This window comes from Sceloporus occidentalis, unplaced genomic scaffold, assembly GCF_023333645.1.
Source record: "Sceloporus occidentalis isolate IW3139 unplaced genomic scaffold, rSceOcc1.0.p SCAF_128, whole genome shotgun sequence".
NCBI classification, from domain to species: Eukaryota; Metazoa; Chordata; class Lepidosauria; order Squamata; family Phrynosomatidae; genus Sceloporus; species Sceloporus occidentalis.
In genome coordinates, this window is record NW_028317108.1 from 2,106,325 (window position 1) to 2,121,419 (window position 15,095).

Consider the following 15,095-nt stretch of genomic DNA (forward strand, 5'->3'; position numbering starts at 1 on the left):
GTATTTGTGCTATTTTTGTGATATTTTGAAGAATCCCTGTTATTGCAATGCAGTTTCTAATGTAGCCATCGGGGTTCTAGTAGCTTATATAGAATGTGTTGAAAGTCATTTTCTGCCAGTTCCCTAAGAACCTTTGCACTTGAGAGCATGCAGTTCTTAGTCCAGGGCGACTAGCAAATGCAACCTGATGCCTTGGCTTTTACCTGCTGGTCACACAAACCTAATTTATGCGGAGATGGTTTTCTTCCTGTGTACTGGTGGGTGCCGTGGTTAAGACCTTGCAGTAAAAGAGCAGCTCCTGAGTGCTGCGTTTTGTGGCTGGCTCTGTGTATAGAGCATAGTTGTCAAGCCCATCCTTAGTGCACATGGGTTTTTGTTTGGCTAAAAAAAAAAAAAGTGGCAATATACACCAAAATTAAATAATGTGATGTTAGGGGAGCAGGGTGGACAAAATAACCGTTGGTTAAATACAATTATTATGTATTTCTGTGGTAGTTTATTTTAATCTTTTTTGTTTTATTATATATGCTCTAGTTATACAAGTACGTGTGTGTGTGTGTGTATAAATGTGTGTGTGTGTGTGTATATATATATGCAGCAGCTCTTTTTTACTGTTTAGTTAGGCGTTAGATTTTCCAGTGTATGTAACTCTTAATTGTTTCCCTTCTGTATTGTTCACTTGCTGAGTTTGTTAATCTGCTCTGACAGGTTTACCACACCTTAACCTCCCAATCTCCTTTCTGTTGCAGCCAACTTTGGGTCACAGTGACTCCAAGTCTAATAGTGGGGGAAGTAGTGGTAAACCCAACATGCTGCGAGGGCGTACCTCAGTTGCGACTACTGCTGATGAGCAACCCCACATTGGAAATTATAGACTCCTAAAAACTATTGGAAAAGGCAACTTTGCCAAGGTCAAGCTTGCTCGCCATGTGCTGACTGGAAAAGAGGTGAGAAGGAAGGATGGTGAAGTCTGTTGGCTTATACACATGTAATTAACTGAAATTAGTAACACCAGAACTGGCAACACTCCTTTTGTTTGGACATTTCTTTGGTCCATGTTCACATAATTTCATAATTTTAAGAAGTCAAATTTCAGTACATTTGTGTGGTTGAAAAATGTTGGGCTCCATCACAGATCCTTCACATAACCATAAACTACGTAATTTATTTTGCATAACCATAAACTATGTAATTTAATGTACAATATGCAGCTAGGCTATACTATGTCACATGCAATGCTTTGGTTTTCTCTACAAAAGGGCAGTTTAAGAATTATGTATGTTCTTTGGGACTAGATATTCAAGCAGAGTGCATAATAGCAATCGTTAAATTATGTCTGTATAACGTGTGTGTAATACTTTTTCTTTTTTTAGGTTGCTGTAAAAATTATCGACAAAACTCAGTTGAATTCTTCTAGTCTGCAAAAGGTAATTAATATTATAAGGGATTTATGCAGCTTTAGTAGTTATGAGAATGATTTAATTCAGGTTCCATCAGAAATGTTGAATGAATCCATATAACTCTCAAAACAGTATTTTGGGGTTTTTTTTGGTTGTATTACTGTGTATGGACATTCAAGTCTTTCTCTTGTGTTAGATGATCCTAGTGAATAGAGGAGATGTAGTGGCAATAACTCGGTGTATGACTACTGGACAAGATCAGTGTCCTTAGTTTGCAGTGACAGTTCTGTTTCTGTGTTGGGATTTGTGGACCAGCTGCTGGGAGGGAGCCTCCAGCAAGATTCAATCTTTCTTTTTCTGCTCAATCTTTTCTTTTACCAGCTATTCAGAGAAGTGAGGATTATGAAGGTTTTGAATCACCCCAATATTGGTAAGAGTTCTTGTTTTCACTTTTGTCACTCCTAAACTGTGCTCCACTTTTGATTTCATACAGATGTTTCATGTCTCATTTTATCTTTTTCAGTTAAGTTATTTGAGGTTATAGAAACAGAGAAGACATTGTATCTGGTTATGGAGTATGCCAGTGGAGGTATGTTTCCAATTTTTCACTGAAACTTGTCTAATGCACCAATACTGTATTCAAGATAAGTTTATATAGCATGCCCTTGTGTTCTTATCTCTATTTTTCATGTCTATGCCCCTACTCATCCTCTGTCCCATACGCCTTATCTATCGCTAGTCTTTTTACACACTTCTTTTGTACTTCATAGGCTCGTGATTTATTGTTGTTCACCAAATAGTGCTCCATTCAGTTTTTGTCGGTTTAGTCTTGATGCTTATTTGATATTATCTTGTTTTTATACTGTCATCTTATGCCTTCTCCTAGGCGAAGTGTTTGACTATCTGGTAGCTCATGGTCGAATGAAAGAGAAAGAGGCTCGTGCCAAATTCCGGCAGGTTAGTATCTAGAACGACAGCTTCAGTTTTGTGCAAAAACTACTCCAATCAGTGCTTCAAAAGTCAGAAATGAAAAACAAATTCCGAAACCACTAATACCATGTTTTGCAATTTGTCCTGTTTTGATCATGGTACATGTTCCTAGTGCAATTAAACTACATGTATGACAATTTGTGTACATGTACAGGCTGCTTTAAAATCGCCACAGTAGGTGGCATCTAAGGCTGCAACTAACTATTATTTTCATAATAGATTAGTTGGCTGATTATTTTTTCGATTTATCGGATAAAAATAATCAATATGCTAATTTTTCGTTTATTTCAAATAAAAACGTATAATTTACATTAAGATGTGTCATTAACACTTATCTCTTTATCACAATGGCATTTCTCTATCCGCCTTATTTTACTGACATAGTTAAAGCTAAATTTTAAAGGTACAAGAACCCAAAACACATTATTTCTCAAACTAAGTTTTAATACCAAAAAAAGTTTTACTCCACACTTTGCCCCAGCTCCTTGCCCTGCACCCAGTCTCCCATACACACTCACTTGCCTCAGCTATGCACTCTTTCCAACCTTCAAGTATTTAAAATTTTATACAGCAGACCAACACCATTTCTTAATTGAAGCGCATCACATCTGGGGCTCAGCGGAGGAGGTAAAGCAAGCCGAGTGCTGCAACCACGAGTCGATCGTTGACGACAATTTCCGTTATCGATTATTATCGATTTTATCGATTCGTTGTTTCAGCCCTAGTGGCATCGCAACTTTCCTGGAAGCCTCACAGGTGAGGCTATCCAGGAAAGCCAAAAAATGGGTGCCGAAACAAAGTGACGATTGTCACTGGCATGTGAATCACGCATCAACACCCGAAGCCTATAGTCTTAGCCTGCAAATGCCAAGACAAGCTGTCCTCCTCCCCCAAATTTGAGTAAGTAAGGTGTATACATATTAATTATATAAAGTAATTCACTTTCTATAACTCATGTTTATTAAATATATTGAAGTGTTTTCCTTCATATCGCATGTTTTGCCCACTATTTTGTTTAGGTGTGTTAGATGGTGTGGTATCGCTTTGACAACATACGTGATCTTGTGTTTTCCTTTCAGATTGTTTCTGCTGTTCAGTATTGTCATCAAAAGTTTATTGTACACAGAGACTTGAAGGTAAGCATCATAAAGATGGTGTTTATGAACTGTTAATGTGGAGACTGCTGTTCACACAATACATTTGTCGTGGAGGGAAACATAGGTATAATTGTATATAGGGCTGAAACAACTAATCGATATAATCGATAATGAAAATAGTCAACGATGTTCATTATCGATTAGTCGAATCGATTTTTATCGATTATTAAAAGAGAGGTTTTTTTCAGAGCAAATGCTCTGGAAAAAATCCTCTCCTTCTATAATCCGACCTCAAACAGAGATCGGATTATAACACCAGAATCCAGATCCCCCGCAACGCTGCAGGGGACCTGGATTCCCCTCACTGTCGGCCGGTCTCTCACTTCTGTCTCTCTCCCCCCTCCCATACACTGCTCTGCCTCCTCCCCCTCCCATACACTGCTCTGCCTCCTCCCCCTCCCATACACTGCTCTCCCTCTCTCCCGACTCCCTGGTGCTTTGAACCTCCGTTACTGACAGGCACTTTCACTGCAGCTTCATAGAAGCCTCAGGGTAAGTAAAGGGCAGTAACGGAGGCTGTCTGTGCGCATCGCGCAGATCCCCACCGGTTGACAGAGAATCATCCTGTCTGTCAGCTGGTGGGGTCTGCATTGCACAGACAGCTTCCCTTCACTTACGCTGAGGCTTCTATGAAGCTGCAGTGAAAGTGCCTGTCAGCAACGGAGCTGGGTAGAGAGGCAGAGCGGTGTATGGGAGGGAGGAGGAGTCAGAGGGGTGTATGGGAGCCACCCTCCCATACACCACTCTGGCTCCTCCCCCTCCCACTCTGCCTCTCTACCCGGCTCCCTGGTGTCCTTTGAACCTCCGTTGCTGACAGGAGGCAGAGTGGAGTATGGGAGGGGGGAGGAGGCAGAGTGGAGTATAGGAGGGGGGGAGGAGGCAGAGTGGAGTATGGGAGGGGGAGGAGCCAATGTGGTCTATGGGAGGGGAGGAGCCACAGTGGTGTCTGGGAGGGGGAGGAGCCACAGTGGTGTCTGGGAGGGGGAGGAGCCACAGTGGTGTCTGGGAGGGGGAGGAGCCACAGTGGTGTATGGGAGGGGGAGGAGCCAGAGTGGTGTATGGGAGGGGGAGGAGCCAGAGTGCTGTATGGGAGGGGGAGGAGCCAGAGTGCTGTATGGGTGAGTTATAGTGGTGTATGGGGGGTATTATGAATTTCAGGGCATATAGGGGGTATAAGGCATATCGATATTAGGCATATCAGCGGGGAAAAAAACATATCTGGGGGTAAAAGATATATCAGGGGTCTCAGTTGCATATCACTGGCATATAAGGAGTATAAGGCATATCGGGGGCACAGTGGCATCTGGCATATAAGAGGTATAAGGCATATATGGGGCAGAGTGGCAAGCTGGGGGTCAGATGTGCATAACTGGGGGGGCAGTTTGGTAAATAAAAGAAAATATAAACAAGGCTTTTTTCTCATAGTTTTTATTAAATATGAAAAATAGCATATGAATTAATGTTTACTAATAACTTTGTATTAAAACCTAGTTTGAGAAACACTGTTTGGGTTCTTGTAGCTTTTATTATTATGTCAGTAAAATAAGAAGGTGAATAGAGAGGCCATTGCAATAAAGAGATGAAAGTGTAAATTGTACGTTTATTACATTATTTTAAATTGAAAAAAAATTGCATTTTTTTATCCGATTAATCGAAAAAATAATCGGCCAACTAATCGATTATTAAAATAATCGTTAGTTGCAGCCCTAATTGTATACAGCTAGAGCAGTGTGGGATTTTGTGATGGTTAAAGAGAAACTCCACAGGGTTTTGCAATTGTAAAGCCACTTTTTTTGGTTAGTGTAATTGTGTTGGGAGATTTGTAGATCCACTTTTTTACTGCCTGGAGGTCTATGAGGTAGTGAGGTCTATGGTAAATCCCCGGAAAGATTAGAGATCAGCAGGGATCTTTGGCCCATATTGGCATCTGCTTAGCTCTGCTGCACACAAACATTAAACATTGCCTTGTTTTCATTCTGATGATATGTTCCATGCCTGCGGTAGGGTGCCTTTCATAATGCTGCACACTGCATTGTTTTTGGTTATGGCTCTGGGACCTTCAACAAAACACAGGAGAGTGTTCTACACTGTAGACCTGAATGGCATGTTTGTTTGTGGGGAACATGGCAACCAGACCTTTCCTGTGTGTGCCAGTGATGTATTTGACACAGTTTAAGCAGACTTCCTAAGGTGTTTGGGCTGAATAAGTGTTGTCTTGATGGGTCTTCAAAATCAGATATTACCTTATTTATGTGCGTATATTCCTTCAAAGTGTCATGTCAGAATCACCTAACCGTAAAATCACAACCTGAAACGAATCCCACATTACATACGTAGGCTCAAACTAAGGTGGACAACTTGTTGACAACTTCATGATCAGAGATTCGAAATATTGTAGTTGTAAGGGCACCCGTTCAGATTCTTTTGCAATGCCTCCATTGAATGTACAGTACGTGTGGCAGTTAAGGCATGAACTCTCTACTGTAGCAAGAAAAGAATTATGGCTGGAACACTGCATTCTGAACACTGCTTCCCAAAAAATGGTTAGTGTCTCCACAAAGGAAAGAGTGGCCAAGGTTTAGACCCATTTCTTTTCATCCCAAATGTGTTTAGAATAATGAACCTTTTTGTTTCACGTTTACACCAGCCAAAGGAGCTGCCCCCAAGAAGGCTTTTGAGCTCCAAACTTCCTTGATCTTCTAATGCTTGTATGTACATAATATCAGAGATTCATGGATTTCTCTACAAGCAGATATCTGTCCCAGTGAAAAAAGGAGTTTATGCTCTGGTCTTCATTGTTCCTGTTGAGACTCCTTAGGAATACACAAACTGAATTGTCATGGAGAGTTATCTTCTTTGCAGGCAATGGTTTCCTACCAAGACTACCTAGTCACCCTATACCACCTGAATCCGTGCATCTTGGTAGTCTCCTAGGTGGGCAACATTTTCTTCAGATTCCACCCTGCCTAGTTGGGTGGTCTGACTGCTACAGGGGACATTGACCGCTTTAGCTGTTGTGGCTATCTTGTAGTAGTAGGAAATAACATTTTAAGCTCTGTGTCCTTATATGCAAATGAAAAATTGTAGTTGCTTGCTTAAACAAACACGTGCACAAAGTCAGAAGCTGGATCTTCTCTCGTGAACTGTTCTCATGTAAAGAGACATTTGTCCCAGATCGTGTCCGTTAACATATAAAGGGCTGCTCTATAACAATGGTGTACAGGGTTACCGTGTCTGATGAAGAGTGCAGTTTACGCTGAGAAGTGTTTGTTTACTTTTGTGGAGAGGTGAAGATTACCAAGATGTCAGCTTTGCGGACATCAGGGAGGTTGTTATTTGTGTCTGTTTACAAAAGTAAGTATGATACTGGCCTGGCCCATTTCCACTCCAGGCAAGCATGCTTAGAAAGATCAAGGAGAGTTGTACACTGGTCTTTTTAGTGGCTCCAGACTCCCAGAGAAGAATTTGCTATCAAAACCAGTTTAATTTGTCGGCTGTTCAATTCTGGCTCCCTGTAAGAGCAGACTTGCTGAATCAAGGTTTGGCTCTCTACTTTCTGCCCCCATCTTCCACACTTGGCAAATCTAGCTGCTGAAAGACTTTTACTGCAGGGTAGGGGTTAATATGATGTGACATAATCATAAATACCATCATAAAAAGCATATTGTTACCTCTAAGAATTTTTTTTCCAAGGATTGAGTTTTTATATCTAAGGTATTAGTACACCGTCAGGACAAAGTTCTGTGCAATTGTCACCTAAATTAGTTTGTGTTCTCAATATATTGTAAAGGGCATATGGTCACTAAGGGTACTGCCATCTGCTGGATTTTTGCTGTGTAGTCAGTGTATTGAACCTCAAAGGATATGCCATGCAGGCCTGCTTTTCTTGTTTATTCACTAAAGAGGGAGTTGGCAGGAGAATTCCAGTTTCGGTTCCCCTTAGCTTCATTATTTATTATGAGGGGCAGACATTGACAGGTTTCTCTAGAAAGAAGGACTGAACTCACCCTGCATAGTTCAATGGGCGAAGAAGTTGAATAACTAATTGATTTTAGGTATTTTCGTTATACAGGGGCAGCCAAGCACTTACTGTGGGAGAAGCTCACTGGGTTTAAGGCTTCATAATGAATAGCTAAGTCATCAAGTTGAAATCACAGTTCTCCTGTCAATTATCGATATAACTGACCAATTTGGGTTGTAATGGCATTATTTCTATTGAAAGGAGCTTGCACTATTGGCATCATCAAGACACCCTGATGTCTTGTGCGACAGCTGAGGCGTGATATATGCCTTGCAGCATTAACAGCGGGTTTCGCTGTAATATTTCATTCTCTAACCTTAAGTGGTTATCTTATTGTGAAAAGATAGATGAAAAGATAAATCGTTGTTTCGGTAATAAACCGAATCAAAATAAGCTACAGAAAGGCATTCTTTAATTGAAAATACATCATGATTAGAAATTACATAAAAAAAAAAAACCTTGAGCACTTCAAATAGAATTTTACCATTTAATGCATAAATGCTTGCTGGTTTGTCCGTGGATTAAAATCTATTAAAATCTATATATACCTATTCCATTGTAATCAAGCATCAAGAACTATAGAATCATGTAACTATTAGCTTACTTTACAATGCAGTTTTGTTTTATCATCCTAGTGATCACAGCGTGATTATTTCTCTTGTTCTCTATATCTGTATAGTACTCCCACACAAGCAGTCATATCTCTAGTTTCTATAGTTACTCAAAAAGGCCTTTTACACATTGCTAAGCATCTTTAACTGCAGTTGCTTACATTGTTAAAATAAAAAATGCTACACCTCACAACTTATTCTACCTTGTGTACTCTGCAGCCAGACACCTATTTATCATGCCAATAGAGTACAGTCTCCAAAATGAGAGAATCATCTGTAAAAAAAAAAACAAACAAAAAAACCCCCCCTCAAATTCCTTGAATTTGTAGTTTCAGTATAGGCTCTCCATATCTAAGACGTGTGTATTTTGTGAATATAAATCTTGAAATTAATTTAATCAGATGTATTCTGTAAGTTTTAAATCGTTGCCTGTAACTGTCCCAATCAGGGTTTCAGAAATTGTTCATTAAATCATCCAAAAAGTCTTTTAGCAAGTCTGTCATTTTACTAAATAGGTATATACGATAGCAAAACAAGGTTAATCCACTCCCTACTTGATTCAGCGTTCAAAATTACAACGCTTAAACAGAACATTGTGTAACATTGTCACACAACTTTCTAAATAAAAATTGCTTAAGACATGGATATTAAAGCACACAAAATCTTTACTTCATTTTGTTATTCCTGAAACCCATTTTTATAGGAACATTTTGTCTTAAGGAAATCGTCCTTTTGGTGTTGTGTTTTAGGGGAGTGTGTTGCTCAGGCAGTTTGATCCTTGTAAAGGGACAGTAGTGTCCTGGATGCCTTTATAATAACAAATAATACTTATTAATGCACGTATTATAAAATGCATTCTTTAAAATGCTTTAAAGAAATGAACTTTTCTTTAGGACAAGTTGCAGCTTTCCAGCTAATTTTGTGTCTTGACATTTTCTACCACTGATTGGCTGGGACAGCAAAGTTGCTCCCATTGAATTCAGTGAGGATACTTTTACCACATGCGAAAGGCCTCATTAGACCCCTACAACCTTCGACGAGCTACTGCTGAAGCCAACTGGCAGTAATCTTCATGTTTACTGACTTTATGGTAAGGTCTACTGTAAAGGAAGTTACATTTTCTGGTATACATGCAAGATGTTTTGTGAATCCCCTATACCCTGGATATATACATTTGCTAAAAGCACTCACTGGACAATTTTTTAATTTTAAAAAAAAAATTATTTTTAATAGAAAAACACCATAATTTTCCAAGCCGCCTCCTACCATTTTTATTGCACTTTTTACCCTTTGGGTGGTGTTGATTTGTTTCCCTTCTCTCCCTGTCCACCGACAAACCTGGATATAATGGCTGCTCTAAGCTAAGGAGTTTGGAAACATCAATACTCCTGCATGGAAATTTAGTGTTCTCCCATACTTTCACCTATTTAACTACTCTTGATGAATTTGGCGGCTCAGACAGTTTTGATGTATGTTCCCCTATGTTAACTTACAGTAAACTAAGTTTACAGTGAATTGTCATTGCACTACATTTCATCTTAAAATACACTTAAAGGGACAGGCTACTAGCTGGGTGGTCTCTACAGAATCCCCCTTTACCCTTCATCCAAACTCCTTTTCTGACACGTGATACATATAGCACCAGTGAGCTTCAGCACTAAAAGATGAATAACATTTCTTCTCAGGTTCCTCCTGTGTTTTTTTTTGTTTTTGTTTGCTTTTAATTTTTGTCCTTGTTAGTTGTAAAATGTAACTACATTTCACACTCTTAAAGTATATTAATTCAACCATATACCTAAAGTGAAAGTCAAGGGGAAAAAATGGTAAGTTTTAGAGTTGTGATAACTATTTATATCTGAGGAAATTTCAAACAGCAATTTTTAGGAGAAGTGAAGAACATCCCGATTTGTATTTTTGTTTCGTTTTTACAAAGGATATACCCATATTACAAAATTATTATCTTGTTTAAAGTCAGCCCTTTCATAAATTGTTTCCTTTCAATACTTTAAAACTTTCTTTTATTTAGGCTGAGAACTTGCTTTTAGATTCCGACATGAACATAAAGATTGCTGATTTTGGATTCAGCAATGAGTTCACATTTGGGAATAAGCTAGACACTTTCTGTGGAAGTCCCCCATATGCAGCTCCAGAGCTTTTTCAAGGGAAGAAATATGATGGGCCTGAAGTGGATGTGTGGAGTCTGGGCGTTATTCTTTACACGTTGGTCAGCGGTTCCCTGCCTTTTGATGGACAAAATCTGAAGGCAAGTATGCCACAAACAGGACATTGAGCTTTTAATGTTAGGGTGAAATAATTGACCATAACTGTTTTGTGTGTGTGAAGAATATAACCTAATAGCTACAATTGTCATGTGTAATATGAGGATAAAACATTGGCATATAGAATGGTATCAGTGGTATAAAAAAAAAAAAAAAGCTCATCGAATTCCATCTTCCCACTTCTAGGAGCTGAGAGAACGAGTATTACGGGGAAAATATCGTATTCCTTTCTATATGTCCACAGACTGTGAAAACCTCCTTAAGAAGTTCCTCATCTTGAACCCTAGCAAAAGGGGTACACTTGAGGTGAGCGAATATTTCTGAAACACTACAATGTTCAACACAAAATTAAATACAAACTAAATAGCAACTTGTTATATCCTTGCACACAAGTTAATTGAGCAAAACAAAATGAATGGTACCAAGGTCTCCAATAGACTCCAATATTGAACCATTGCATTCCAACCAATCTTCAACATAGTGCTTGCTGTCTAAAGTTAAATGGTTTTACAGTTTTGTTTTTATATATTTTTATTTTTCCTAATGGCACATAGTATTGCATACCACCACATATACTTAATGAATATCAATAATACGGAAATGTTTCAACATTTATCGAATACTCAAATAAAATATGTTACAATGTTAGGAAATCCTTAACATAAAAGCCATTTTTTCCAATGTGAAAGGATTATTTGACGAAAATAAAATGAAACACTGTATATATAGTCTTAATTTCAACCTGCACCTAATGTGTAACATTAAAAATTAAATGTCCTCAGGTAGAAGTGCTAAGGGGCGCGGACATCTGGATGACAACCTGCATGTACTGGGACATGCAACATAGTTATGTAGCTATAGGAGAGGGTACTTCAGTTACTTTTGGACATGTTCAAAACCTTAATTACACGCCACCATTTTATGGCTGTATTGGGAGTCCCCGTTCTCATATATGTAACAGGACCCAGTCCTTGCACTGTTACATTCTCCTTTCAAGTGGATGTTCCAGCTTTTCCTAGTGGGTTCTTGAGTTGTGTTTCAACTGTTTGCTTCTGCTGAATAAGCCCTCGCCCAACGCTTGCAGCCTCAGTCGCTGTAGATAATGGTGGAGGCATTCATTTTGTGCTTCCAGGTACATACCCAGAGTTACCATTGTTTACCCTGATAAAGTGTTACTTCGCATCCTGACTAGTGTGGTGTTTTGTGGCTGGTGGGACAGTTCTTGGAAGATTTTCACCAGAGGAGCGTACCTCATGTACTCGTTGCCAGCTTAGATCATGAAGACGTTGGCAGTGATTTCCACAGGGACCACTTTGCCGACCTGGTTCCTGCTGCACACTAAAGGAGTAACTGGCGAACTGGACCTGCCTGTGTCCCAGATGCTAAATAGCAAAAAACTGGAAAGGGGGGGAGCTTTCCAGTTTGAGAAAGTTGTGAACAAAATGTGCTGCTTGGATGTTTTTCTCCTGCTCATAGGACTTGACCATACCTACTCCGTCCACTGCATTCAACATAGATTGCAGTCACTAAAATTATTAACCCCTTAAGGACCGGGCTCATTTTTTCTTCTTGTACCCAATGGGACCGAGGCTGTTTTAACACTTTTGCGGTGCTTGTGTTCAACACATGTTATATATTGTCTTTTTTCAGGACAAGATGGCCATATGTTTTGATCATATCATCTTATTTACTATAAAACATGGTGAAAATTTGAAGAAAAACACCTTTTATGACTTTTCTTTGAAAAATCTTTTACTCACCTACAAAAGGAAGTAAAAAAACTATCTAAGTAGATTAAACTCTTTGCCTTGAGTTTAGAAATACCCAATGTTTTTTTTTTGTTTTTTTTTTCTGTTTTTTGGAAGTTATTGGGCAATAAGTTTTATGATTTCCAAACCTTTTTTCCAAATCTGGTCATTCTGCCTCCATCTCCATCTTTGAAGCCGGTTAACTCAATTAATCCCCATCAAACCATATATTTTTTAAAAAGAGACACCCCAGGGTACTTCAAATGTTGGTATTTGAACCCTTTCCATGCACTAATCAACCACACTTCGTCAAACTTTTTTTTTTTTGTTTTTTACACAGGGCGGCCGCCATCTTGTGGATGGCGAAGATCACTGGCAGTGGCGGCTGTGACCGCTCTTCGAAGCGGCCACAGCCTGTCCTGGGGTAAGTATTTGGTGTCGCTGAATGCCTCCTGATCGAGGCATTCCAGTGACACCATTTAAGTTTAGGAGGTGATCGTTGATCGCCTCCTAAACGCTTTTAAAACGGGCGTCCGCCGCCATACAGTGTATGGCGGATGTTGACGCCCCGGGGAGGGGCCAGACATGACCCCCGATGCCGATCTCGGCGTTACTGAATGCCTCGACATCGAGGCATTACAGCAACGCCGTTTAAGCGTTGATCACTTGATCCCTTTCCAAGCTTATTTAATTTAGTGACGGTTCAGGACCGTCAAAGGTCGCGAAGGGGTTAATGACCTCCTTGCAGCTAAAACAAAAGGCCAAATCTCACTGGTTATACTTTTGGACCTCTCAGCAGCCTTTGACACAGTCGACCTCCCCCCCTCCTCCTACAAACCCTCCATGCTCATGGCATCCGTGACACAGCTTTCATGGCTTAAATCCTACCTTTCTAACCATACTTTGTGTCATTCGCTGGAACTTGCTCCTCTCCCCTACCGCTATCTATTGGTGTTCTTCAAGGCTCAGTTCTTGGGCCTCTGCTATTCTCCATCCACGCTTCTTCCCTCGGACACCTTATTTCTTCCTTTGGTTTCCAGTACTGCCTATATGCAGATAATACTCTAATCTATATTTCTGCTCCTGACCTTTCCCCTTCTCTTCTAACTCGCCTGTCATCAGGAATTGCGGCATGGATGCCGTCCCATTACCTAAAGTTCAACATCTCTAAAACCGAACTCATCTGCTCTGTCCACGTTTCCTGACATCTCTATTACCGTTGACAACTCCACTATCCAACCAAAAGACCAGGTTTGCTGCCTTGGTGTCACCCTTGACTCTGCTCTCTCCTTCATCCGTCACATCCAGTCCCTCTCCAAATCCTGCATCCTCCACCTGGAAAACATCTCCCGAATCCGCCCTTTCCTCACACAAGAAACCACCAAATTACTAATCCACTCCCTTGTGATATCCCGCCTGGATTATTGCAACTCCCTGCTAATCGGTCTCCCCCTCTCACCGCTTCAATTCATCCTCAACACTGCAGCTAGATTACCTTTTCTCTGCTGCCGTTCTCTATGCCAATCGCTTCATTGGCTCCCCATACCCTTCATAATTTACATTTCTGACCCTGGCCTATAGAGCCGTCAACAACTCTGCACCCCCTTACATCTCTATCCTCCTATCCAAATACAACCTTACCCGCCCCCTTCACTCCTCTCACGACCTGCGGCTTTCTTCTACTGTTACCCCTTCCCACTCCCATATTCTGGATTTCACCCGTGCCGCACCCCTCCTGTGGAATTCCCTTCCCCGTTCCATCAGACTTTCTGCCTCATACACAACTTTCATAACCTCTCTGAAAACCCACCTGTTAAGGGAAGCGTACAGCATTCCTTCCCACCACCATCATAATCAAGCCATCTGAACAATCAACAGCTTCAACACATCATTGGAACCAGATCAACTCATCCCCATCCAAGCAGTCCTCTCCTATTGTCTCATTTCCCCCTACGACTAGATTGTAAGCTCGCAAGAGCAGGGCCCTCTTCTCCTTTGCATCAATTTAATGTATGTGTTTCTAAATCATTCTACTGACTGCAATAGCACTGCGGAATCTGCCGGCGCTTTATAAATGTAATGTACTGCAGTAATCCTCCATATTATGCCATTTGGATAAACAAAAATATATATTTTAGATAGACAGCAAGCATTATGTTGTAGATTTGGTTTTGGAATGCTATGGCTCAATATTGTGTATTGGAGTACTTGGTACCGTTTTCTTTTGTCCATTTAACTTTTGTTGTTTTTCTGAATTTGAATATTGTGTTGGGCAGGTGCTGTGAACATGGGGGATGTGGCAGGTGTTAGGTACACCTTGATGTGCCAAATATGCAAAGTATACAGGACTCGTTTCTCTATACCTTGTCCCACTTGGAGTGAGAATGAAAGGAAAATACACCACTCTCTTTATTGTACGTGATATATTGTCATATAATTTTGCTTTTTTACTTTTTGACACGTGAAAGAGGGGACAAGACAATAAGAAATGTTTTAAAAGAACTTGTGTTGCAAGGATATAACCAACCAGTAGGGATTTAATTTGTATCACTACAGCCACTGAATAGCGCATGTATAAGATATAACATTTGGCTGAGAATAGTGTGTCATCATCAATATAGGCATTCTTTTTGTATTAGGAATCTACTCCCTTTTCTGTTTTCTGTCTATGTATCATTCCCATGTTTTAAAAAAACAACTTCTGATCTTAGCAAATCATGAGGGATCGTTGGATGAATGTGGGCTATGAAGATGATGAGCTGAAGCCATATGTGGAGCCAACCCCAGATTACAAAGATCCTAAAAGAACAGGTTTGTATAAGTAATATTTTTATATTGCCTCTTTTTATGAAGGGCAGTATGTATGGTGGATGTAAAGACTCCTGTGAA

The 15,095-nt window shown here is 40.1% G+C and overlaps 1 protein-coding gene across 1 annotated transcript in view; it reads left to right on the top strand.

Annotated features, from left to right (window-relative positions):
* Positions 1–809: 809 nt before the first annotated feature.
* LOC149281741 (serine/threonine-protein kinase MARK2-like) overlaps positions 810–15,095 on the top strand; it is a 45,445-nt gene continuing 31,159 nt past the window's right edge. The window contains exons 1-9 of the mRNA XM_089499019.1: positions 810–947; positions 1,374–1,427; positions 1,782–1,830; positions 1,924–1,989; positions 2,287–2,357; positions 3,470–3,526; positions 10,206–10,442; positions 10,645–10,764; positions 14,918–15,017. Of these exons, the coding sequence (XP_089355145.1) occupies positions 810–947; positions 1,374–1,427; positions 1,782–1,830; positions 1,924–1,989; positions 2,287–2,357; positions 3,470–3,526; positions 10,206–10,442; positions 10,645–10,764; positions 14,918–15,017 (892 nt within the window). The remainder of the gene's footprint in view (positions 948–1,373; positions 1,428–1,781; positions 1,831–1,923; positions 1,990–2,286; positions 2,358–3,469; positions 3,527–10,205; positions 10,443–10,644; positions 10,765–14,917; positions 15,018–15,095) is intronic.